We start from the raw sequence: 26192 nt of genomic DNA on the forward strand, positions 1-26192 counted from the left end.
GAGGGATTTAAGCGAATTTTGTGAGGCCATCTCCGAGTGATAAGTTCAATTTTGACAGAAAATGAGTACAACGTAGGTTGTTGTCTTCCCGTGCTAATATCTGATCAAGTTCGCTCAAGTTTGAAGGCTGTGATGGTCGCAAATGAAGACCATGTCGAGAGATAAGCTAAGAATTTTCACTGCTGATTTACTTTTTCTTGTAAGAAATTGTCTTAGCTATTGGACTTTGTCCTTAAATAACAAATTAATTCGTTGCCGTCATTTCCAGACATCATATACAGTGGTGGCACAATGCTTGAGGGTAAAGGTGTCTTTAGTCAATTGGTAATTTCGAATCACTTCTTTTGTATTCACTTCATTGAAGCCTCAATTAGCCTTGTTTACTTTGTAGTTTTCTATTGAAAATAATTGATTATAAAGCGGTCTGAAAACTGGTTACAAGATTTAACAACCAGGACAAATCCAACCATGAAATCAAGGTGGCAATGAAGTCTTTGAAGTGTTCATTAATCTTATTACAAATGCAATCAGATGTTATCCTGAGCTTGGTACATCCAATAATTGCCTAAGGAAAAGTCAAGCAAGGTCAAAACAGCCCCTGCTGTGAAATCAGAATGGCAGGATAGCCCAATGGAGACAGCCCGTGCCTTTGTGGATGCTACTCCCAGACGTCTCCAGAAGATTTTAGATTTTTTTTTTCTTATACCTTACTGCAGAAACATTATTAATTTTGAACGCCCACAAACTAAATGCCACCCTCGTAAACGAAAAAAAAAGTTGAATTTGACTTTGTCAACGTTTCTTGTAAGGCTTCAAACTTTGCTTTTGTTGAAAGAAAAATGTTAGGGGATAATTTTGGCCATTGTTTAATTGGAAACACGTATCGTTGTAGATATTTCCTGTCCCTCATTTGAGCTTGATATATTGAGACACATTAAATACGTGCTTATGAGAACTTTCTCAAACGTGGAAGAAAGGCGCGCCTAAGTTCACCGTATTTTACGCCTCTGTGAATTTTGAGCCATTTGGATGATTGACAGCAAGCTAATTCATTCAAGTGCCATCTCAAAACATTTTCCTCCTGCTCGTCATTTGTATCAAATCAAACACACGTCATGCGGAACGGATTGTCCCCTACTACTCCAAACTCAGCCATGGATATCCAGACTAGGCACAGATTTTGGACTTCTGACCGCTTGGTTGGAGTATAAAGTATTGCTTGTCTCCCTAAAAGTACAATCATAAAATAGGACCAAAACTCAAACAAGTTGTGTTACAACTGGTGCATAACCGTTCTTGATCAAAGTTTAGGCGTTTTGTCCAAAATTTAGAATTATAAATTGCTTATCATGATGTGAAAAAGAAATTGTTGAAAGTGGAGAAAATGTAATTTCGATAAATAACAATCCAGTCACAAAACGAAAGCCGGCTTGAGCAAAAGAATGGTGAAACTGAAAGATATGGCTCTACATTTGAAGCGTCGGTCGGTCATTAGATATCCACTTTTTTGGCAACGAGGTTTACGTCTGCTTTTTGATTGGACATTCCATGAACTAAGCGCCAATCATCATTACTTCACTCCATCTGCGAGAACGTCTTCCTAACCGATTTTGTCCAGCAAAGTGCCGGTAGACTCTCTCACACAGTAAGGAAGCCGCATGAGACCATCCATGGAAATAGGAGCGACCAGCGAATCGCACAACCAGTTTAGTTGTGAATTTCCTGTGGATCGGATTGTACGAAAACGCCATGGGTAGAGTATCTGATAGAAAAAAAATGTTTAAGGGCAAAGTGTAAAGATTTTTTTCAAGTCAGACCTTTAGGCAAGCTCCTGTACCAACAACCAATCGTACCCTAAGTCACTGGTAGCGAAGTTGACCTTGCTTCAATGCAACCGTGAAAAAGGGGTTGCCTTAGCTAGGCCTTTACGTCAAATTTGCATCATGGACAGTGTTACCAGAAAACAAACGAGTCCGTTAGAGTTTGCATAAACTTCCCCAAAGTTCGTTTTGGGGTCAAGGGGCATGTTACTGATTTATGAATATGGCTAGAAAATCAAATCGAGCATGGATAAAAACAATGTGTCAATACAGAATAGCAGCGGTAAAAAAGATAGAAAAAAGGAAAAGCGGATCCACATGACCCTGCATTGTGTTTTAATGTTGCCCTTCCTTAACTTGAAAGCAGTTGATAGGAAACGAACAAGATGACACGCCAAAGAACAATTGATCAGTTTATTAACCGGTTGACTAAAAATGCTGCTTGCCTTTCAGAACATTTCTTTTACATGCAGTTAGAGCCTGAGCATTTCTGCTTCTTCAATTTTTTTTTTACATTAACAACTTGTAACAAATTCACGAATGAGAAGTCCATCATTTTTTGGAATTTCTTGATTCCATGTTCAAACTAGATGGACATGATAAAAAAGCAGAGGATATTGAAATTGAGGCAAGTCAATTCTATCAAATTTTCTGGTAAAAGATTACGTTTAAAGCGTTGAACGTATGTGTAGTCGAGCCACAGTGAGCACAAGAATCAGAATTGTTGAAGTCCTTATTTCACCCCTTCAATAGACTCTCTTGGGATATTTAAACCTGACTTAGAACCCAAATTTGGTAAAGATGTTATTTTTGATCGTGTTAACTGCATACTTTTGATAAAATTTAGTATTCAGGAGATGCAAATTCTAAACTTCCTTTCAAAATGTTCTTGTCTTAGACCAATTGATTATCTTCGTTAAATGTGAACTAATTTCATTTTCAATTTATGAAAAAATCCGGTCCTCACTTTCAGATCCTTGCAAATATTTGTGGCTACTTTCGTTTCTCACATTCGGTGGAGCTATCTCAGAAGAACAACTACAAACCAACACTAGACAGAAACGTACGTTGCATGTTCTTGGTAATGTTTAAGTCTCAAACTCTGGTACGAAAGCATGGTTGAAAGTACTTTCAATCTTTGATATTGTATATACCTATGTTTATTTAAAAAAAATCCTTTCTTCAAATGTTAGGACTTTTTAGCATCTTCAATATCGTCACCTTTAAGGTAAGTAGATTATAAATCTATAATCTAGAAAGGTGGCATTGATATACATTTCCGTGGTATTTTAGAACGAAGCTTGTGCAACAACGGGAGCTGGAAATTTGGTTGGAACCTGCTTGACCTCCACTGAGTGCACTGCCAAAGGCGGATCTCCGTCTGGCAATTGCGCTGCAGGTGATTATCGATATAATACTTACATTTGGAACACCATGGGACGTGAGGGAATTGATGATTGACTGCTTCTTTTTAAGGCTTTGGAGTGTGTTGTCTTTTTAGTGTGGGTGGTGATTGTTCAGGTGACAAAACCATTTCTCAAGTAAGAAGTCAAACGTGTCGAGATCATTTTTGACACCTTTTAATGTGAACTGTTGTTTCAGAATTGTACATACATACGGGTAAGATGATGACGAAATCGAGTATTTGCTTTAAAGCCACCAATTTACTTGGTTGGTACCATTCCCATAGAACAATGGATATCCCTCGGCCGACAGCACCATAAGTGAGACGTGTACATACAATTTCGACCGGATCTGTGACAGTAAGATCTTAATCCAACAACTATACTTTTTTATATACTATATCTTTTATATTGGTCTGTAACTGTTACTATTTTTTATTTACTCTCACTTACTGGTTGGCTTTGAATGAAACCCTAGCTAATCCACTTTTGCTTTCGCTCTGTCTTTAGATCTTTGCCAGATCAGGTAAGCTTCTATGACATATATGTCATAGTTACGGAAAAAGTAGCACAAGTATCCGTTGGAATATATTTGCGAGCATTCTACCAGCGATTCCTTTCTTCTTCAGGTTGGATTTCAATACTTTGACTTCGCTGAGTTCAGCAACCGGTGAGTAGGATTCTGGTATACCAAACGACCACTTATTCAGACGTAGAAACATTTGTTTCGTACCTTACCCTTTCCCAACATTCTTTAGGTTTGTGTGGAACCGCGGCTGATGCCATAACAGTGACAAGTCCATTTTCATCTTCGGCCAACGCGTTTCCGCCGACAGTGTGTGGAACATTGACCGGACAGCACAGTAAGTTGAACAAATTGTCAGAAGATGGTAATCCAATCCAATTTGGTAATCCAATTGGTAGCGCCAATCCTTAGTTTATTTATTGTTTATTGCATGTCCAATCAAGCATCAAATTAGATGAAATAGAGTAACGGGAAAAAAGCCGAACGAAAACGAAGACAAAGGGTACCGCAATGAAAAGAGGAAAACAAAGGGAAGCGAGTCCCAGTGAAGAAGCAGACTTGGTTTTTAACTCTTGCTGTCACTAACGGCATATTGCACAAAGCTTCTCTTGAAAGTGTTTGCGGTTTGAGCTTTCCGCACATCCAAGGGCAACTCGTTCAACCGTCGAGCTGACCGCAGAAAGAAGGAGTGGTAGCGAATGCGAGTTCGGGCAAACACTTCCTTCACTTTTTCCATGTTACTACCCCTGGTTATTGGATGTCCTCTTTTTTCTTCAGCCTGAAAAAAGTCTTCCACTAGGCCACAATGGCGCGAAAGCCATCTTCTTCGTTGTGATCTTGTACGTCAAAATCATATCCATATAAGATCTCCTTTCTTGAAATGTTTGGATTCGTAACTCTTCTAGCCTTTCGTTGTATGACTGATTGAGGAAACCATGAATTAGCTTTATGGCTCTTCTTTGTACTTTTTCAAGTTTCAATACATCTCCAAGATTCGGAGGGCTCCATACTTGAGAGGAGAACTCAAGAAGCGGCCTAACAAAGATTTTGTACAAAGCACAAAGGGTGTCCCGATCCCCTGTGAGGAAGTTTCGCTTGATCATTCCAAGTACTTGGTTCGCTTTTGAAGCCAACGATGCACAGTGTCCACAAAACGTTAATCGGCCATTGAATGTCACCCCAAGATCGCGGTGCACAGAGTTCTGAGTCAACGAGTTCCCATACATGACGTAAGAGTGAGCAGGAGCCGAAGTGATAGTCCAATCACTTATAGCTAATGATCAAAACAATAACTTTCCTCCTTCTTCGGACATAGGAATATGCGGCATTGACGAAAGGGTTCTTGATGCTTTTATTTCAACGGCAGATTTACTCGTGCGCTAATCTATATCTTGGCTCATTCACTTCACCGTTGTAAGTCTTACCTTATTTTGTTTTGCATTGTTTCACGCAAGAGCTAGAGTCAAATCAATCAAAAATAGACCCAGGTCTTGAAACACCTCTTCAATAAGGTACATTTGTGGTTCAGGTAAAATATTGATGGGGTATATGACAGTTGCAGATTTAAGCGTCAATGTAATCTAGATTCAACAATCAAATCTCAAGCTCATGTTGTTCCAATCTTTAAAGGGGGAGGGAGATACGTCGCTCCCCAGTAACTATGGGCCGATTTCTCTCACTTCGAATATTGTGAAGGTGTTTGAGAAGATCATGAAGTACAAACTTGTCTAGTTTTTTGAAGTCCATGATGTCCTTCCTCTTAGTCAGCATGGGTTCCGAGCGGTCACCCAACTTTTTGGGGTGGTTGGTTTTTCACGGGCTCTTCTAACCGCTACAGGGAATGAAAGATACGGCTGAGCAATCGACTTGTACAGAGTGATTCAATCTCTGGACTTAAACATACGATATATCCAACCGCACATTTGAAAACCTTTACCCCCCTCAACTAGATTTGCTCATCGAACNATGAGTTCAGCAGGTTTGCAAAAGGTCGAGCAAGTCCAAAGATGTTTCACTAGGAACATCACAGGATTGAGAGAGCTCTCATATTGGGAGAGGCTAAAAAAGTTGGGACTGTACAGTGTTCAGAGAAGGTACGAAAGGTATCTGATACTGTACGTCTACAAAAGCATCCATAAGCTTTGTCCCAACCCAGGATTTATAGGGTCAACACTAGTGACCGTAGAGGCTTAATGTGAATTTTGAGAGAACCTTCAAATCCTCGAGAAGCTAGGCTAGTTCGAACAATGAAGTACACTTCTCTTCTTTTCTTCTTCCTTGGGCTCCTTCATTGTTTAATTTGCTTCCCTCTAATATTCGTGGGGAATACGTAGACCTTGTTGATCCGGTTGCATCTTTCAAGCCAGACTTAGACAAATTACTGCTGACTCATGCGTGAGAGAGCAATCAGTCAGCGCAGAATCATCTTGGGGTTGGCAGCTTGAAAACCCGAGCTCTTACGGAGAAAATGTTTAAGACTTTGCAGACTTTGAAGTTTGCAGACATGTGAAATTCAACCCACCGAAGTCCATGCTTGAATACGTGAAGGGAAACATTCGTTCCCTCAAAACTGCATTTACATTTAAAACATCGAGAGGGTGGATCCACTGTTTTCTACTGACTGCATCTTCGTTCGGGCTGGTTGCAGAGCCTTCCAGGAAATTCATTTCCCAAAGTCCGCATCGAAGCACGTCAAAAAGCTGGACCTTGTAAGAAAAGTAGCTTGGAATTACAAATTCTGTTGAAACTCGATTTGTGGTCGGCCATTACCATCAAACACCTCCATGATATCACGTTACAACATGGTGATTTACAAATGGATTAGTTTGATTAGCTTGATTATGAACAACTGCCCTCAGGATAGGAAAGAAAACTGGTTAGTGCAAACATTTCAAATCTCTACTCGACATGAAAAAAATCTTGTCTTGCCAGGCAGTTATTAGTTTTCATCATGAAGTGTTGACGATTACATTCCAAGCAGTTTTAAGGCAGTCAGCAAAAAGTCTATTAATTATAAGGTCCATCCAAAGTTTAAAATGCGGTACTTTTTGAGAAGAAGAGTGAGGTAATGTCTTCAAGTTCATTACGGAAACTGGTGAAATGGTATGAAAAAGGTTGAATGCCTACTCCTAGCCCAATGTCAAATGGATTTGTATCTGAATAACTGTCGGAGCCTTCTAAACGATTTGAAACAAATTTTAGATCTTTTCAGATGACATAGCTTTTCTTGTCGAATTTTGGTCGACAAACGCAATGATGGTGCTTGGATAAAACCCATAACAACCTCTTTTAGAGACATATTAACAACACCTAAGAACCCTGCCTCCAAAAAGGTCTTTGTGGTATTCTATGTTTCTGGTTGTATCTAGACTCGCCTTTATTTCTGTTCGCTATAATCACTCGTGTCTTAGTTCTTCATCTGGAAACTTAATTGTGCTTTATCGTTCTCATCCAATTGGACCTCGTTGTATTGATTGGATGTCACCCTTGCGGTGTCCCATAAGGAACATGTTCAACATATTCAAGGCCTTTCCATCCCATTTAAAGGGGGCCAATGGAGTTCATCTTTATAAAGAAAATTCGCCACAAGACATTCATAAAAACTAAGCATCGAATACCCTAAGGTTTTGCATAGTGTACGCTTAATGACAATAGTCAGTAACATGCAAATCAGAAATGAAGCATCAAAATTCAAAGCAAAGCTGGTCTATGTACCTCCAATCTCGTAGTATAGTTTAGAGCACCAAATCAGTCAAGTTCCATTTGATCCCTTTTAACCTTTGATTCCAGTGTATCTTGAAATGGGAACGCCCTTAAAAAGTCTAGATTTTTCTAAATCACATCTTAAAGACCACAATTTGTGGAATGTGCAAAAAAGAGGTTTTAGGACTTCAATAACTCCCGGTGACTCTTTAAACTCACACAAACCATTCACTTTAAATCTCTATGCATCCCTGATTTGATATTTTTTGTTTAAAAAGGTAAGCCAAGTTCTCTTTGATCACTGTTAACCAGGGATGAGAAATTATTAAAAGCTATTTTCTACCACCTGGCAGAAATTGGTGGCAGAAAATGGCCAAAAATGGCAGAAAATAGGATTCTTTGTATTTTCTAAATCATCTTTTTCTAGTATTTACGATCATTCCCGTTAATCTTTAAGCCTTTCTGTATGTAGCTTTGACACGTTGGGATGGGTATTTGGCATCGAATGTGGGATACAACCACTAAACGTCATTGGAGTGTGATCGAGTTTGAATTTTGACACCGCAATCGATTTGAGTCAGGGATGCCATTGGACCTAAACTTTTTAAAGTCAAAATGACGACAATTGTATTCTAAAAGGCTGTATCGTATTCAATAACCATTTTGATAACGATGAAAAAAGTGCAAGTGTTGTGACTACGCCTTGAATACCGCAAGTGGTCTACGGATACTGTTATCAATTCAATGAACCATCAAATAGTATAAATATCAATATTTGAGGAACATTTTGCATTTCAGCCAATGCTATATCAATATGCTTTGTAGCAAAGGACACTTGAAAAACTTATCCAACCCATATGATCCTTCTTGCCTTTGACATATTTTAGAATCGAGATCGGCCATTCTAACCACCGGCGGCCATTTTTGACCACCTTCCAACAATTTCTGCCATTTTTTGCCACTTTCTGCCATTTTCTGTCACTTTCTGCCATTTTCAGCCACTTCTGTGTGATAGTGGTAGAAATTCGATCAATCCCGATTTTTCCCATCGCTGCTGTTAACCCTTGATTGTAGTGTATCTTGAAACGGGGACGACAGGAACGGCCGGAGCCTTGTCCATCGCCAAAGGAACGACTGCTGGAATTCGGAACTTCGAAATCAAAGTCACCTACTACACGTGCAATAATTTGGCCAAGTATGATGCAAATCATAGATGAACCCCTTGAAACAAGTCCTTAATGAATGTCTATTGACCATGCTTGTCTGACCTATCTTTGTCAGGGCCCCTCCTGGTTGCACTCAATACTTTACCGGGGAGAGTGGTTCTTTTCAATCTTACAACTACCAAGGGAGTCAACTCCTTCAGAGCATGAATTACAACAACTGCTTCCGACAAGAAGAAGGTAAGCCCTCATGAACTGTGTGTACATCTCTTATCGATATGGTCATCGATCTAACACTACATATTTTCTATCTCTTAGGGTTTTGTCGATTGCAAATCAGCGAGGCCACGGCAATGACTCCAGATCCATTCATTTTGTCTGCTAATGTTGCAGAAACTGCGGTAAATGATACTTCTTTTTGTAAGGAGATTTTTTCTCTTTACGTATATGGACATTTTGGGACACCTTGAATTTCAGCATAACTGTGCAACCCTGAGTTACGTGACTTTTACAACACCAACGAATTCGATGTTTTGCGGTGGCGTTTTGAGCTCCGTGGTTGGCGACATGATGCCTGGAGCTCTGACATGTAAGAATCTATCTAAATTGAGACATGTAAGCATTTTAGAACACATTCTATAAGACAAGATGTTTCACATTTTAGCCGCTCCTGGCGACTCTTTTCTGGTTGGATTGCGAACTCTGGCAGACGGTCTGGCCGATCGGACGGGATTCAACTTAAACTACAAGCAAGTGGCTTGCCCCTAAAGGCCATTTAGCGGATGGGACGCACACATAGAAATTCTTCTGGTTATATTTATGAAAATTGTCACAAATGTTTTGCTTATTTCCAAATATACATGGTTTAATACGAATCAGCTCAAGGTCAGTCCCTTTAATAAAGGGACCGATACCCCTTTCATTGGAGAGAACCATGCGAAACCAGCCGCACTATACGAGAATAAACCCCACACCAACGCGAGCCAAAATGTCTAAAGTAATACGAATACCAATGTAGTAATAAGTACTGTTTCACTAGGAACACTAGAGGAATGAGAGAGCTCTCAAATTGGGAGAGACTAAAATAGTTTGGACTGTACAGTGTTCAAAGAAGCTACGAAAGGTATCTATCTGATACTGTACGTCTTCAAAAGTATCCATGAGCTTTGTCCCAACCCAGGATTTAGGGTCAACTCTAGTGACCGTAGGGGCTTAATGTGAGTTTTGAGAGCACCTTCAAGCCCTCGAGAATCCTGACTAGTTCGAACAATGAAGTCCACTTCTCTTCTTTCTCGGGCTCCTTCAAGGTTTAATTTGCTTCCCTCTAATAATCGTAGGGAATACGTAAGTCTTGTTGATCCGGTTGCATCTTTCAAGTCAAACTTGGACAAATTTTTAAATAGCATTCCAGATCAACCCTACATTCAAGGACTAGCTCGGGCTGCCAACTCAAATTCGTTGGTGGACCAAATATCATGTAAAGATTGGAAGATGATAAATAGACGAATTATAGCCTTTCATTTTAGTAGTACTGGGGATTACATTTCCTGTAGCGGTTAGAAAAGCCGTGAAAAACCAAACCAATAAAAAGTAAAAAAAAATTGTAATCAACTAAATCTCCTTTTCTTAAATCTCACTTGCATTAGACTTTGACTAGACCAGAAAATGACATATCTATGGGAATTTGGCATTCAGAAACACCAAATAATCACTTTCATGTGGATTAAAACGGACTTGACTTTTTGACCAATAGAAATTAAACATGTGGCGTTCGTAAGGCTTTTTAAAGTACTCGTATGTTGGAAGGACAGAGTTTGTGGAAGAGGGTAAATTCCTAACGTTGTGATCGTCCCTTAATTTGCTCACGCCCTCAGCCCACTACGGCCCATTTTAAAAAAGGATGTTGCTTAACAATGGCTTACTGAACAAGAAGAGACTTTCATGCAAGGCCACCAAAGCCATTCTTGTGAACCCGAAGGACCCGATTTTCGCTCATTTCGATCCTAGTTTACCAACGAAATTAATTACAGATGCTGCAAGATTGTGAGTTTCAATCTAATGATGAGAGATTAGTGAGGAATGAATAGCAAGAAGGAGAGAATTAATCTTTCTAAATTAATGGGAGGTAGGCTGCTTATTGTCACACTCGGACAGTACAAATCTCCAAGCTTGATTGCTTAGCACCCATCCATCTTTGGAGCAAGCATTCTGTTACGATGGAAACTCTTAAGAAAAATTGGCACAAAATGTGATAAACTACGGCAAGTGTCAAGTAAGATAGATTTGATAATGTGTGTTAATGAAACTCTTATTGTTTTGCAAACACTTGCCCTCACGTTGAACGCCGTTTAAATTGTAAAATATCATCATTCACATAAGCCCTTTAAAGGTCCTACATCCATCCCGAAAACTGTGCTCCCCCACTTTGTACGTGTATCAAACTTTACCTCTAAGAGAGAATCGTCTGACTCTGGTCTTTTTCGGGGCAAAAAGGATGTGGAGCTTACAACCATTTTCCATCTTGCCACGTAAGCCATTCAAGCATCGCCGAAAGGTTTACTTTCAACAACTGGCCTGAAATCCGTGCCACTTGGGAAATACATTTTTGTTTTCTTAGATCGTTCTGCTTTACCAGACCATAACTAAGGCTGTTTTGTTTTATTTCATATACATGGTTCACGATTACGAAAACAGAAAGTGTACAATATTTCAAAAAGAGGACTAAGGCATTACATGTTTCTTCGTCACATCTCAGCCGCAGGTAAAATATTTAACAGTCTAGAAGAGCATAGTTCAAGAAAAATCCAATGATACCACCTGGTCCTACAGGTTGTTCGTCAGTCATTGCGTCAGTGCCATCACCGACAACCTCTTCATTCGAATCCGTCTTGAAGATTACTCGAAATGGTGTTTGTTGAGCTGTAATGTAGAGATTATTATTTTAGCTGATCAATCCCGTTCTAATGGCTAACTTGCATAATTTTGAACGAAATCTTCTCTTCATTTTGGTTGTGTTTCTAGCTCTTAAACATTCAGATTTTAAAATTGCAGAATTGCACCGTAATGTCTACGTACTGCTCGTGTCAAAATTTGATGACTTAGAGTCGCAAAAATTGATTTTCGTTTTCATCAAAATACAAGATGCAGACTTCAATTGAAAAGCGATATAGGTACAAATATGGCCTTGCTTTTAGAAGAGTGTGACAGTGAGTTCAGCGCACCATTGCGGTGAAATGTTGCAACTTCAATTCCGTTTCATAGCAATGAGTTCACATGCGTCCCAGATCCAAACCAGACACATTTAAATAAAAATATGTAGCTGTGCGAGTTATATATTGCCGTTGATGATGCTTGAAGAGTAACTTCAGCCTTAAAATTCACCCTCGAGTCACAAACATTTACAAAATTGCGTTTGGTTTGGATCTTTTATGGGATCAAATAAATTTTCAAAATCAAGGTTGCCGAAGAACACGGAAAGTAAAGCTTTTTTGAAGCTAATTAACGGGTTTCCGACATTCCACCACTCATGCCATGTGACATTGAGAATGTAAATTGGCAGCCCTAGTTGCAACCTCCCGTGATTACTAGTTTGGTCCCCCATCAGTAGAAATTAGGCAACCGGTTAACAGGCTAGTGGCTAACAAGCGACTAGGATGAGCCACAGGTCATTACATAGAGGAAGCAACTCCTAGAGAGTGCGATGAGAGCCAGCCAGGCGGATTAGTTTTCAGAGCGACTGAATGTCAGCTGACCGGCTGCTAGGGTATAGTATCTGATTGTAGAGGCGTTGCTTCCTCTAAACTAGAGGTGCACTATTCAAGTTTCCGATGCAGCTGCAGTAAAAAAACACAACAAACTCGATTTTTACTCTTCTATGTTACTTCTTCTATGGTCATTATATGGTCGGTGGGATGGGCTCCATGGGTCAGGGACAATTGTTGTCAATCCATGGTTGTAGTGTTGTCAGGTGGCACATTTGCATGCCAAAAGGGTTGGCATCTGGCAAACTTGAGACCCCTGTAGCATGATCAAAAAATCTGCGATGCTTTTTCGGATCTGTCATGCTCTACGAGTATAATGACAAGGTCTTTAAACTTGCAAAATAAAAAAAGGTTGCAATATGGAGAATTGGACATTCGCCTCTTGATGACTTGATTGATGGAACTGCAATACACTTCCCTTTGATGTCCATCATTGCCATCTATCTCTTTTTGTACAGTATTTTGAGACTTTTACCTATTGTCGTTAGAGCCTAGAAACACTGAAATGGTTAATAAAACATGTTCTGAATTGGTAAAATGAACCTGCTCTGAATTGGTAAAATTTCACCTCAAAAAGGTCAACAATTGATGGAGATTCCGGCTGAAAATTTATGACGACCTCGACATTTTGCAGAAAGGGGAAAATGCGGAATGGTTTTTGTTATTTCTTTTTGGCAAATTCTAGTTTTGATCTGGCAATTTCTGGCATCTTTGGAGCCCACAGACAATTACAAAACGTTACGAAAACTTGGAAACGAGTTATGGAATGTGTAGAGCGATCATTTTTTCTTATTACTTTCTGTACACCATTACACACAATTATAAAAAAGATCAGTTATCCAAAGCACTTACCATGGTGCACTCGTATGAAAAACATTACTTAAGACGCCAAGTGAGGTCAGAATCGATCAAAAACAGGGGTGTTACGGTACTTCGAATTCTGAGAGGGTAGCCTATTGTTGGGACATTGGTAGTTCCTCAATAAAAGGAAAGGATTACAGTCACAATTGTTTTGGCCGAAGTCATTCATTACTAGCAAAGAAATGCGATGTCGATACTTGTTAGTTACTTTTCCTAGTATTTGGATGACCAGTACCTCAGGTTTTTACTTCATCAAGACCATGCCATGCTAAATGAATTGGCATTTTCGTTTCGAACAGTCCCGAAATTAAGTTTCTTGTTATCACGTTGCAATAATGAGCTTTGATATTGAAGCCCCACATATTTGTTCAAAATTTGTTTCGTTTTAATGCATTTTAAACAGTAGGTTTTTCAAACGCCAAGCTCGTTCCCACATCAAGACCGAACCTATTATCCAAATATTTCGCCTCCATGAGTTTTTTTTAGGAGTCTGTAGCGGTGATGAATCGAATGATTAGTTGTCGACCATTCACGTGCGTGCTCTTACGCGGACTAACAAAGGGTTTGTTATATTCTAGTCACCGTTATTCAATTGCCATTATTCACTTAATCCCTGCTCCCACTACCAAACTACTCCTAGTTTACGTTTATCCTTTAAAGATACCTCCACCTACCAACAACAAATATCAAGTCACAGCCGCCATCCGGTAATCGAACAGGGTTTGGAATCAACCAACCTGCAAAGAATTGACTTCTTGAGCGTGCAAACTTACAACAGATGGATTCGTCATTAATAGCAGCTCCAACTGAGGTTGCGTCATCAGCAAAGCCAAAAATTCGTCCGCAAATTCGCTCATGAACATTGGCCGGAATCGTACCCAGAATATAAGTTGCCGGATCGTTATTTCTTTCTGCACCGGGGATCTAGAAAATACGTTTTATTAGGTCCAGAGTGTGATAAAGGTCCAATGTACAGTACGTACGCTTAAAAGTTTCCAAATTGTACACAATAATCAGGTGCTGATTATTATTTGAAAAGAGAAACTGGTTGAGGTTTTACCTGAAGGTAATCAGTAGAGCAACCTGTGTCTTGTGTCCCTATTGCAATACCCCCATCTGGGCTTGTCGAAAGGCCAAATGATCCTTGGTCGATAGCCATGCCAGGATCGCCAGGAATGACGGTATTATAACAAATAGCACATTTGCCCTCCTCTTGCCGAAAGCACATAGTATAACATTGATTGGACAAATGAGTCACTGGAAGAAAATAAATCGAAAATTATGGCACTTTGGCGTATACACTCAGTAGGCAAAGGGACACGTCTGTTCTTGTGTATTTCACCAATCTAACTAAAAATGACCGCCCGCTAATTAGCATGTTCAATTAGCGAGCCAAAATTGAACGAGCCAATCCATAAGGAAGGTTCCGTGAATATGAATCGCTACAGCACGAATATTGTGTCAAAAGCAGATATATTCGTGCGCTTCTCCGCTTTGCTGCTTTAACTTATCCGCTTCACGCTTGATTTTTTATGGTGCCAATATTTTGGGATCGGGTGAAATGTTGAAGCATTGCAAAAAGGAGATCCAGTTGTCGAATAAGCCTCTCTAACAAGTTGTATTTGCAGCTTTAATACACTTTTGACGTGAAAGTTTACTGGCGTCAAACGCAAATTGAAACTACCTAGATCATTTCTTTAGATCAAAATTCGAGCAGATAGTAAGAAAATGATGGTTAATCATGCTCTAGCTCAGGATTATTTGCCAAATGCTGTACAGTTCTCGACAATGTTTGAACTGTCCAGCTAATTTCCAAGTGGCATGAAAAGAAAGTTTAAATATCAATTCAATGCTACAAGCACGACGGCTCTTTTCATGAAAGTTGCCCAAAGGGTTACTTTTATCATCCGTTAATAGCTGCAAAGGACACTTGATATCAATGTGCATTATGCATTTGAAAATCAGAAATCTAACATCATACCATGCAGTGAAAGATGTGAGTAATGTCATTCACGATGCTAATTCAAAGTGGTTTGACAAGTTTCTTTGCCTCTTGGATCAAAACTCTCAAAGTCTTTTTGTACTGGCCAATCACAAAGATGGTTTTCAATTCAAGCTCAATATGTAAAGTCAAATACTTTTACCTATTGGAAAGGGTCAAGCGGCGAGTTTTGAATCAGGGAACAAACATTTCATGCGGCTATGCGAAGGGGGGTAGACAGTTGAGTAGGGAAACCGATAGCTGCACGAACATTTCATCTTAATAAGGGAAACAGCTATCACTTATCACTACTTTTCTAGGCATAAAATTCTTGGTTAGAGCATATGGACAGGGATGCTGCAGCCGAGAATGAACATGCTGGAATCGAGTGAAGTCACGTTGCTACAACAATTTGTTTCAATTTTCAGCTCTGATCAAACTCCTGGATCAAAAGTTATTCCCACTCAAAGCTCACTACATAGGTCTAGGTTGAAACAAGTAATTACAGGGAACGGGGGCCAGTCCTGCTTGAAAAAAATGCACTGCAGTGACTCGAATTAGTATTGCTTATTTCCAACCTTAACTTCCCTGTCCATATTTCAGTGGCTCGTGGTTAGAGATGAGGTTAAGCGAATTGAAATGGTGAAAGAAAATCATATCGACCCAAATGCATGGAATATTTTTTCACCCTACTGCATTGTTCGATTTATAGCCGATTTATAGATGCCCATACCTGTAGAAGAAATTGTCGTTCCACTCGTCGGAAAATTAAAACTGAAATGATATTTCAATTGGTTAAAATCCTCGGCCGAAAAATTTCATGTAATACGTAGAAAACTTCAAGACAATGATATCAGGCTCACCTTAGATGTCAACGGGCTTCTGTTAAATATCAATTGAAATTACTTCTACGAACACCGACATATATGATAGTTACGCATTGCGCGACTTCAAAAGCAATCTGGGTTTGCGTCTTCATATTCAAAGTTATAAAATATTCTTCGAACCTTTGCTTCATTTCATTTATTTGGTTCAGTTCATAAGATATTGATATAAAAGCAAATGTGAGTGGACCAGAGCATTGGCAAACACCCAATATGGGTGCATCAATATGCAACTCCCCTTTTGTTCCTTCACTTCATCCGATGGTTACGATTTCATTTGGGATAGAGAGAGACACTCCAAGAACAGCTGTTTAAGACTTGGGTTTAATTTTAGTCATTAATCAATGCCTCAATTTTAAATTTATAAGTTAGCGAGTACGGCACACCTGCTCACTGTACAATATTATTCCCCATAAACAGCCAAGCAAAGAAGTTGGAGTTTTTAGCCGAGCGGTCCAAGAGGCCGTGGGAACAAGATAACAATGTACTTCCCTGGTGAAGTGGGCCCTATCCCGGATACCGTGGAAAACATTTATATTGCTGGGGATCACAACCCAAATCATTAAAAGGAAACGACCAAAAAGGGGTCGGTAGTAACGGCAAAGATGAGGGGGAAAATGGAAGGAGGAGTGACTTATAGGAAAAGCCATTTCTCTCCCGCGTTATGCGTCTCTACGAGAGAGCCATTATCATACGTTGATTTTAAAAGGGTGGCAGGGTAAGGCTTACCTCGCAAATGTTCCGGTGTTTCCAGTAAAATATTGTAGACAGCCATCCGGTCCTGGAAGAAATAGAGAATCATATCGTGCAACGGTCGATAAAGTTCAGGCGACATGTTTGAAAGCTTACCTCCACCTTCATCCCCACAGGCATATTGGGTCACTGTAAATGATAAAACTTAGCGGGTTAAATGACACGTCAATTAATTGAAATTTGGAAACCAAACCTTTAATGTCGAATTGACGACTGATTGAGGTTCCACTGAAGTCAAAATGAGCTCGATGACAAAGATCCGAGGCATCCAAAATCACTGAAAACAAAAGAAAAAATTTCAAACTTTTCAAGCTGCAGCTTGATTTTTGCTCTAAAAACTTACTGTGTTGACCAGTGTTGAAGCCACAAATTAGCGGTGACCCGTAATTTCCGGGAGAAGTGACGCTAAAGCTATCTGTTGTACAATCTCCGATTGCCCCACCTGAAAATATGTTCAATGTAAATACATGCCGAACGTGTTCAACCGTGTGATTGAATATATCGGACGGTCAAGTATACATAGGGATAGATTTAGGCGTAGTCCTCCAAAGTAATGGAAAGTTCGATAAGCATATCCAGTCGAAGGTGGGCAATGCTCTTCAAACGTGTAATTAGATTTACCGTACGTGTCAGTCCAAAGATAGAATCACAATGCAAACTTTGAGCAAATCGATTGTCCAACCACTTATTGAATATACCTCGCCATTTGGGCTTCAATGAGTTCAACAGGTTTGCAAAAGGTCGAACAAGTCCAAAGAAGTTTCACTAGGAACATCACAGGAATGAGAGAGCTCTCGTATTAGGAGAGACCAGAAAAGTTGGGACTGTACAGTGTTCAGAGAGGGTATGAAAGGTTTTGATACTGTACGTCTTCAAAAGCACCATGAGCTTTGTCAAAAATCCAGGATTTAGGGTCAATTCTAGTGGCCGTAGAGGCTTAATGTGCGTATTGAGAGCACCTTCAAGCCCTCGAGAATCCAGGCTAGTTCGAACAATGAAGTGGCTCTTTCATTGCTTAATTACCGTTCCTCTAATATTCGCAGGGAATACCTTGTCGATGTTTTTGAGTTTTTGACCAAAATTCCTGATCAACCCTACATTCAAGTGTAAGCCATATCCGCTGAACTTTGTGAGAACTAGTGAGCCTTAACATAAACTTTCAATTTACCGTTTGCAGTAATAATGCCATCGGTGGTTCCTACCACAGGACCAGCAATCGAAAACGTCTGAAAAAGACACCATTACATAAATATCCAAATGGATGACAATAACGTAACTTCAGACCGTGAAATCCAATCTGATTCGACAAATATTGGAAGAGCACTTGCAAATTGTGAACGTGCAAGGATCTGAAGTCGGGTTGGAGGAGCTCGCTTCAACGAGGTACGTGCAGTTTTCGGATGTGCTCCCTCCGCAAGAGAGGGTAACTATAAGTGAACAGAAACGGCATACGATAACGCATTCGATCAACGTTGGAAAGGGTTCAGGGCGAATATTATGAATGACTTACAAATGCAACAGACACCAAATCCTTGGGCACAAGTTCCGGCTGAAGATCCCCCTGTAATGATTTTGGTCAGAGTCTGAATCATTATGTAATATGTCTTTAAAATCTTACCTTTGGAAGCACATTCGTCGGCTATTGTGATAACAAACAGTTGTTTAAGATGAAAGCTAACACTTTGGTTTGTGTGCAACTAACATTGGCGTACTTTCTCGTAAATACTGAGATAAAGAGCACATCAAACGATGCGTCAAAAAATTGAGGAATACAACCGACCAAAAACCAGATGACCAATGATTACTAAAAGGTCGACCAAATATTGCGATGAATAAAATATAGCCATTATTGTACTTTCTATTCGAAATTTCATAAGCTATCATCAATCAAAATACCATTATCCATTACTTCAGCTGAAATGCTTTGAAAAATAATCAATGTTTCAACGACAATAGCTCGCACCTCACATGTCTGCTCATGAAATAAATAAGATAAAATAAAAACGCTCACTCAAATATTTCATCAGATACTAAAACATTCATCTAAGAAATAAAAATAGACTAAGACTCGACCAACATTCATCATTGATCAAGTAACCAAAGTCAAGTTGGAGAAATACCTGTCCATCATGAAGGTTATTTGCCTGAAAGGATAGGAAAACCAACTAGACGTGTGCTCCCTCTTTATCACCAGTATCATGGTTTATTGGTGGTAATGGTTGTCCAAGTAATTTAGCATTTGTAGATGTGAGTCACCTTTTCTTGCTCTCCTAGCCAGTTATTGTCAGTCCTTTTCATAAGTTAGAAAATAAGCAAGCTTATAATTATTAGTGATCGAGTGACCAAAGTCAAGTTGGGGAAAGGCAGGTAGTTTACCAAAACGGTAAGGAAATCACACCAAGGGGTTGTTACATTTTCTTCAAGAGCATCATTGTGTGAGTTACTGGAGGAAAAGTCGAGCGCTGGCTCGCCAACCTGCACCATGCCTAGATCGAATTTGTCATTTAAATCAATTTCCCAGCTTGTTTGAGCAAATGCTATTCTGATATTGAGTCAGGGCATTAGTATTTGTGTTAGTGGTGTGTCTGGTTTCTAGCTTCAGTTGCGACTTCAATGCCATAAGGGGGTCAACATGCTTTCATTCCTGAGACTAAAGTAATAAGTAATGTTGGCTGGGATTATGAAGCGGGAATATCATCAGATGGTAGGCTGACTAACAAGCAAACCAAAAAGAATTCAAAATGAATGGTAATGCAACTAATCCAGCTATTGGAATTTAAGTTGAAGTACGGTTTAAGTTGGTTATAATGTTAGTCTCAGCTTATGATTCAAAATCAAAGCCCTATGTGTTATTTTCTTATTGATTTTCCCTCTTCTTTCATGCCGAATTATAACAAATAATAAGAAAGCTGAACAAAGAAAAGCCATCTGATCCGCATTCTGGTTCTTTCTTAGGAAATGTAAATGATGTAAAGAGGGTGGATTTGCAACTGACATTTAAAGTCATGAAAGAAAAGAAATTGGCACCAATGATGATTAAAAAAAGAAAAAGTTTCACGATTTTGGGATGCAACAATTAACTTTTGATAGTTATGTTTGAAAAAGTAAGACATTTTAACTATGGGAAATAATTTCAGTGCTACTCATCAAAACATTGCACAGTTGGCATCGATTCCTGCGCTGCAATTTTGAGCATATGTGGTTACATTTTGATTTCTTTTCCTATAAGAAATCAAAAAAGTGTGAGAAGATTGCAAAATATTATTATTTGAGGGTTCCAACAAATTCATCTTTTAGCCTTAACAAAGGTAACTGGAACATTGAATGTCAAATATTCATTTTTGTACATATTACGCTTGTAATTCATTGCATTTTCATTTTTTTCTTTCTGATAAAATGCCTAAAGTTTCCAACTTGAAAAAATACTTATGCAGCTTTTGTCAGAAGCGATAAAATTTATAAAATATGGGACCATGTTGCTTTCAGTTTCAATTTTTTCATTGATAGTACAAATTTCGAAAGTAAAAGGCCGAACACTGTTTAAAAGTGCTTTATGGGTGAAATAGTGCATTTCTAATTTCTGAGTCAAAATTGAGGAAAAAGTGGCATTTGGGACAGGACAGGCTAGCAACGGGACTGTAATGGTGGAGCATCCACTTTCCAACTTGGGAATCCTGGTTCGAACCTTTCTTCACAGTACTTACATCACAGTATAAGTTGGTGCCTTAACAGATTAAATGTGCGAACCTGCAATCATCCCCGAGAGTGAGGTAATAAATAATGTCGCACGTTGGTTTTGCCCCTAGCAGACGTCGAGATCACGTTTTCAGCTTTGAAACCAGGGTGAGCTAGGGAGGAAATGATCCAACAAAGCACAAAGCTGCACGGCGTAGAACTGAAGTTACGGGTAGATCAAAACGTCTTGCACAGGCAACTAGCCATGTCTCGCTCGCCTATAGGGCATGTTAAGTGAAGGCAATTCAAGAAAAAAATGCGGCAACCCTATATTGAGCATTTTGAGGAAGGCAAACATTACAGTCAACCTGTACTGGGCATAGACTAAATTTGTCATTTTCTTCAGTTTCTTGGCTTGTTGAAGCAAACAATAAAACTCCTCAAAATTCTGCAAATCAGTGTTGCCGCACTACCCATACTTGAATTTCCTTTGCTTCACATCCCTATTCTCATATATTGAGTGATATCTACCACTTGAACATGATAATGATGGAAAGCTTCATGTAGGCATTAAAAACTTCAAGCAATTTTTTAGCGGTTTCTTCAGGTTGACCAGATTAAGGGGAAACCTCTCAGATTTGGGAAGTTTTAGAAATCCAATTTCCAATTTAGGCACCGTTTTGCGCCTGTTGTAGCATGTTTAATGCCCAGTGTTTCTTAATTGACAATTCAGCTTGTGTACCTCTAACTAGAACTGTTACTCAAACAATTCCCGATTCTGGGATTTTCGGGAGCTGATCATTGGGTTATCATGGGTTTCTAGAAACTCTCCACCCACGCGAACTCTGACGACCAAATAATTCCTGACTTGTGCTATAAGAAGAGAACAATATTGAGTACAGCGTACCATTGCGGTGAAATTTTGAACCTTCAATTCCGTATCAAAACAATGAGTTTACATGGGTCTCAGGTCCAAACCAAACACTTATTAGTAAACGTTTGTGCCTTAAAGGTTAGTTATAAGGTTGATGTTACTCGTCAGGCATCTTCTACTGCAATCGCAGCAACAGCAGATTAAAGTCATGGTTTTTTTCAAGAGAAAGTAATAAGTTGCTCATAAAGTGGTGTTTAAAACGTTCAAAAAACGTTTAAGGGTGCCTGAAGGGTAACCAAAGCCCTATTTAAGTCTTAGAGGAACATATTTTTGTTAAAATGTGTTTGTCTTGGATCTGGGTCACATGTTAACACATTGCTTTGGAACGGAATTGTAGGTTAAAAAAATCACTTCAATTGTGCGCTGAACTCACTGTCATATTCTTATAATACAGGGTACTAACGACGACGGAGCGGGAATTTCCCTAAGTTGCGACATCCATCATCAGACTTCAGTCCTAGCGAGAGAGTTACCATCTGACTCCGAACAGACGAACATATGGTATTTTCATAAAATGTTCCAAAAATGCTATAACATCAAATATGGAAAAAAATAAACTAATTTTATTTTAAAAAAACTTTGATATCTGCCCTATAGTCACGTAATTTCAAAAACTAAGAGTGGATACGCCTTTGCATATTTTTCAATTCATTGCATAATTGAATAACTAAAAATGATGCCAGATAAATCTCGAATGTTTTTTCTTACTTTGAATTTAAGATAAAAAACAATAAACAAAGAACAATAAACTTCATCTGTGCAAAAACTTCTAGGTACAAGAGTTTGTTTCAAAATGAATCAAGTTACACCATGTAGGGTGATTGTCTTCAAACTTGAAGCTATTCGAGTAGCACTTGAAGTTAACTGAATTAACTTTGAATTAAAAAATTCAAAGACCTGTTTGTAGATCATTTGATTGCATTAGATATATTTTGTACACTAGTTTTCTTACAATTTACCATGTGTGCGTTGTTAATTGGCCTCAAACTTAATTCAAAAAGCAATATCAAAGCAATACTTGCGACACAACGATGATGGTTCTTGGCAAACTTCCATAATATTATCCAAATCCATGGCACTCCTCTATATCAAAGTGTTAGCTCTCATTTTCTCGTTTACTGACATGTGTAACAAGTTCCATTTCTTGACGAAGATCCAATGCAGCCTTCATTCTATGGACAAAAAGAAGTTAATTTTCTTCAGTGATTCTCAGTAGAAAATATTTCCAAAAATGAGTGTATCTTTCTCACCGGAAAGTTGATTATCTGAAAAATTGAAAACACTAAAAGCCCAGGGGAGCGTTAAATAGATAAAACATGATCATTCAATTTTGGCATATGCTTTTAGTACTCACATTTTCCTGCTCGGGTGCCGTTTTGAGTTGCAGTCGAGCTCTTTCGGCTGATAAAGACCAAAACAAAAAGAAGAGTAGTCACTTGTGGTCTCATTGCGAAGAGGTCTGATCTCGACAACGGTTAACATGAACTGAGGTCTCGATGAAAGTTAGGCTGAAATGAAGTTGGAAAGAAGTTCGACGAGGGCGCGGAGGGACGTCAACTTTTCCCTTCCACTCAGAGGACCTCGAAAGACGGCGCGCTACTAGAGTATTAGAGCTACCGTGGCAAGTGGACACCGAACGGAATGTAACTCAGGCATAGGATGCACTTACACTAGACATTTTCAACTTACCACGTGTTTCATCTGAATTGAGATTTTTATTTCTTATGTTGTTATTCTGGATATATCTAGTCAAAAATAAAAAAATGCAACATGATGCCAGTGCAATAAAAGCTGATTTCGTCAACGGAATAATCGCAAAGACCGAATAAAGATAAAGTTGTGTTTGGTAGATAGGTGGTATGGAAGGAGGTATTTATGGGAAGACGTACAGTAGCAGAATGAGAATGACGTGGGCAAAGAAGAATGGAGAACAAAGACATATGATCGGAAATGTGTAAGGATACATGTACGCAACCTATATCACACAATCATTCCAGTGATTTTTTCGCAAACTCTTTTTTTGCCATGATGGCAGCCGTGAATCTTCTCTTTGGAGAGGTCAAACAGGCTGGAGCCTCTTCTTGCCTTTATTATTGGCTTGGAAAGACTCTCTCCCACTTTCTAATCATTCTAATGAGCATAAGAAGAAGTTGATTTGTTTGTTTTGGCTATTTGATTGGTTCTGTACTTCACCAGTTTTCTCTTTTTCGATCTTGGAGCTCCTTGAAAATCTTTTTGTTCCTAAACACCAAAATTCAGTTACTATTTCCTTTCAACATTCGAGGATGACGCTTGTGGCCTCGACTTTTTTATCTAAACTCATTTCAACACCCAAGATGGGAATATAGCTCAATGTTCCGCACACTAGACTGTTATTGAAGAGTATTCGCATTCATAGCAAGAACCATTTAAGTTGCTAGGTCTTCAAAAAATTTTTCTCTGCCAATGTAAATGTACCGATTCATTTTACGCTGACAAAGAACGGAATCTAATGTTTCATAAGCGACGGAGGCACTTTTGTTACAGGAACAATTTCATATCCGGTTTTGAGCAAAATGAAAAGAGGTTATTTTGAGAATGTAACAAAGGGTTTCCAATTCTTCTCTCGAAGTCAAAGTGTTTGGAGACAAGTAGTCATTCAAAAACAACCATTATAATAAGATATTGATGAAATTCAGATTACCTTTCGTGGAGCGGTTGCAAAAAAATTAGCCGTTGGAAAATCAATTGTCCAAGAAATGTGTCAAGCAAGTAACGGATAACGGTAACGGTAACGCGATAAACACATTTGTATTAATATCCTCAGCTCCCCTTTTAAACGGATTTGATTTTGGAGTAGACACCCACTGAAATGAAACATCTCTTTGAAACAAATCATCTGCAAATCCATGGCTGGCAAACCAGACAGAACAAACCAGCCCCCAACCGCATGATCAACACACATGCTCACACATGCTCACACATCCATAACGGAGTAGCAAGCAAACCTAATTGCAACCGCATTCATCACGCAAATGACAACACGTCCAAAAACAGTCAATCATTTCATGCGGAGTCTGTTTCTCAAGAAAAGTCATTAACTTTGTTTTGTCAAGCTCAATTTTTTTAAATCATACTGATTGAAACATGCAATTGGGCTGGCAATAGAAGGAGAAAAGTATTTAGAAAATAACGGCCAATTTTGGGACTGTTTATTGATCCCGGATATGTTATGGTGGTCCCATCATTTCGTACATTTTCATCCTCTATATCATTACAGCAGTGCTTAACAATATACTCAAGATTCCCCACTTTAAAGTCAGCCAAAGAGCAGGTAGCAGGATTGAAGGGCTAATTAACAATGACAACGGCCGTTCTAGTATCTTGGGACATAGTTGAGAGCCAGGTGCATAAGAGTTGATTTGTTTTTCTTAGGTATCGATACACTAACAAACATAGTGAAGAAGAATTAAATTGTTTCTTTATGCTCTCTCAGCAAAAGTGGTAATCATTGATGGGACTTGTACCTGCCCTTTTTCCAAATCTTCATAGTTGTCTTTTGAAACACTGAAGCGTGACAAAAGTAGGGGTAGTCACGCCTCAAATCTGATGCGGGTAGTCATTCGTGGTCTATAATTGATCCCGGAGAAAGAAAGATGACTTGCGTGGAGACCTAGAGCTAAGCGTAGATCCGTAAGCAACGTGCAACGCTTATTGGTGTAATCAGGCGGAAAAATGTTTTTTGGGGTATGTGAACTTCTAGATAACCCCGACCTAAGCGCTGTTTCATTTCTTCGTCAAAGAGCAGAATTTTTTTAATTTGATTGTACGAATCTGACTGACACGCGAAACATGTCATTTGGAAACTGAAATCATGCATTTAATTCGAACTAAAATTGCCAAATCTATTTTACATTCTACCATTCACCATGCGTTTTGTTATTGCCTCGGCTGCGATATGCAAGCGATGTTGAAGTGTTCATGTTTTCCTAAACAGTCTGGCTTGGACCAATTGATCAAGCAGAGCATGAGGAATCAATATGAAAAAAAAATCGATGACTTTACTTGTTTTTCAATGTAGCCACAATGCAAGCTTAAAATGGGAGGAGAAAAGTTCGTGAAGTAATCTGGTTTTGTTAATTAATAGGATTGGACGGACCAAATATGATGCTTCTCCATTCTAAGGCTAGGATCTTTTCTCCATTCATCTTCAACCCATTTGTGCTTGGCACAACTATTGAGGTGTCAATATAATGACACTCTCTGTTTACGATTTTATATTTTGTTGTTGCCTTGAAACTTGCATGATGTCAATAACGTTCGAGTAAGCACAAGAGCAAAGGAAGAATGAAGCATTGAATCAAACATTCAATACAATAGAGCATAAGCTTACATTGATTTGGACTTGGAAATAAACCAATCATACCATTATGAGGAAGTGATGTGCTTTGATAACTGCTGATGTTTGGGAATAGCGTTTGATAAAGATTGAATTGGGACTAGGATGCTTTATTCGAAAAGCTTATGGTTGTCATCCAAGAGAACAAATATGGATCCATTACTTTTGATTATTTGACTGGGACAACATTTTTCCTCTTTTTTTTGTTGAAGACTTCAGAATGGAATGCAGAAAGATGGTAGTCGGCACGAGACATATTGGAGGTTGCTCAAGCAATAATGCGAAAAGTACCGTGGCTTAAAAGTTGTGAGAGGGACGAGATCAACGCTTGACTTGGAGGAATTCCCCAAA

The 26192-nt window shown here is 39.0% G+C and overlaps 3 protein-coding genes across 4 annotated transcripts in view; 2 read left to right on the plus strand and 1 right to left on the minus strand.

Moving 5' to 3' along the window:
• Positions 1 to 2066: 2066 nt before the first annotated feature.
• Positions 2067 to 26192, plus strand: part of LOC131884903 (uncharacterized) — a 33580-nt gene continuing 9454 nt past the window's right edge. The window contains exons 1-5 of the mRNA XM_059232799.1: positions 2067 to 2103; positions 2794 to 2883; positions 3014 to 3048; positions 3114 to 3219; positions 3297 to 3361. Coding sequence (XP_059088782.1) covers positions 2067 to 2103; positions 2794 to 2883; positions 3014 to 3048; positions 3114 to 3219; positions 3297 to 3361 — 333 coding nt within the window. The remainder of the gene's footprint in view (positions 2104 to 2793; positions 2884 to 3013; positions 3049 to 3113; positions 3220 to 3296; positions 3362 to 26192) is intronic.
• Positions 3311 to 9625, plus strand: LOC131885675 (uncharacterized). The gene is made up of 9 exons (XM_059233792.1): positions 3311 to 3583; positions 3734 to 3749; positions 3853 to 3893; positions 3982 to 4086; positions 8526 to 8646; positions 8733 to 8854; positions 8933 to 9015; positions 9092 to 9203; positions 9279 to 9625. Coding segments are annotated over exons 4-9 (543 nt in total). The 5' UTR covers positions 3311 to 3583; positions 3734 to 3749; positions 3853 to 3893; positions 3982 to 4085; the 3' UTR covers positions 9383 to 9625.
• LOC131885674 (uncharacterized) lies at positions 11258 to 24378 on the minus strand. Of its 2 annotated transcripts, XM_059233790.1 has the most exons (17): positions 24147 to 24378; positions 22818 to 22971; positions 22714 to 22745; positions 22587 to 22635; positions 18473 to 18493; positions 18365 to 18415; positions 18139 to 18281; positions 18023 to 18080; positions 17198 to 17296; positions 17048 to 17131; positions 16951 to 16983; positions 16831 to 16882; positions 15951 to 15991; positions 14297 to 14493; positions 14115 to 14160; positions 13911 to 13973; positions 11258 to 11533 (listed from the first exon to the last, which is right to left on the minus strand). In XM_059233790.1, exons 2-17 carry the CDS (start codon positions 22909 to 22911, stop codon positions 11385 to 11387), a joined length of 1212 nt encoding a protein of 403 aa, XP_059089773.1. In that variant the 5' UTR covers positions 22912 to 22971; positions 24147 to 24378; the 3' UTR covers positions 11258 to 11384. The 2 variants fall into 2 exon arrangements, with proteins under 2 accessions (XP_059089773.1, XP_059089772.1); XM_059233789.1 differs by lacking the exon at positions 13911 to 13973 and having other exon boundaries at positions 14010 to 14160.

Source organism: Tigriopus californicus, chromosome 8 (assembly GCF_007210705.1).
Source record: "Tigriopus californicus strain San Diego chromosome 8, Tcal_SD_v2.1, whole genome shotgun sequence".
In the NCBI taxonomy this organism is placed as follows: Eukaryota; Metazoa; Arthropoda; class Copepoda; order Harpacticoida; family Harpacticidae; genus Tigriopus; species Tigriopus californicus.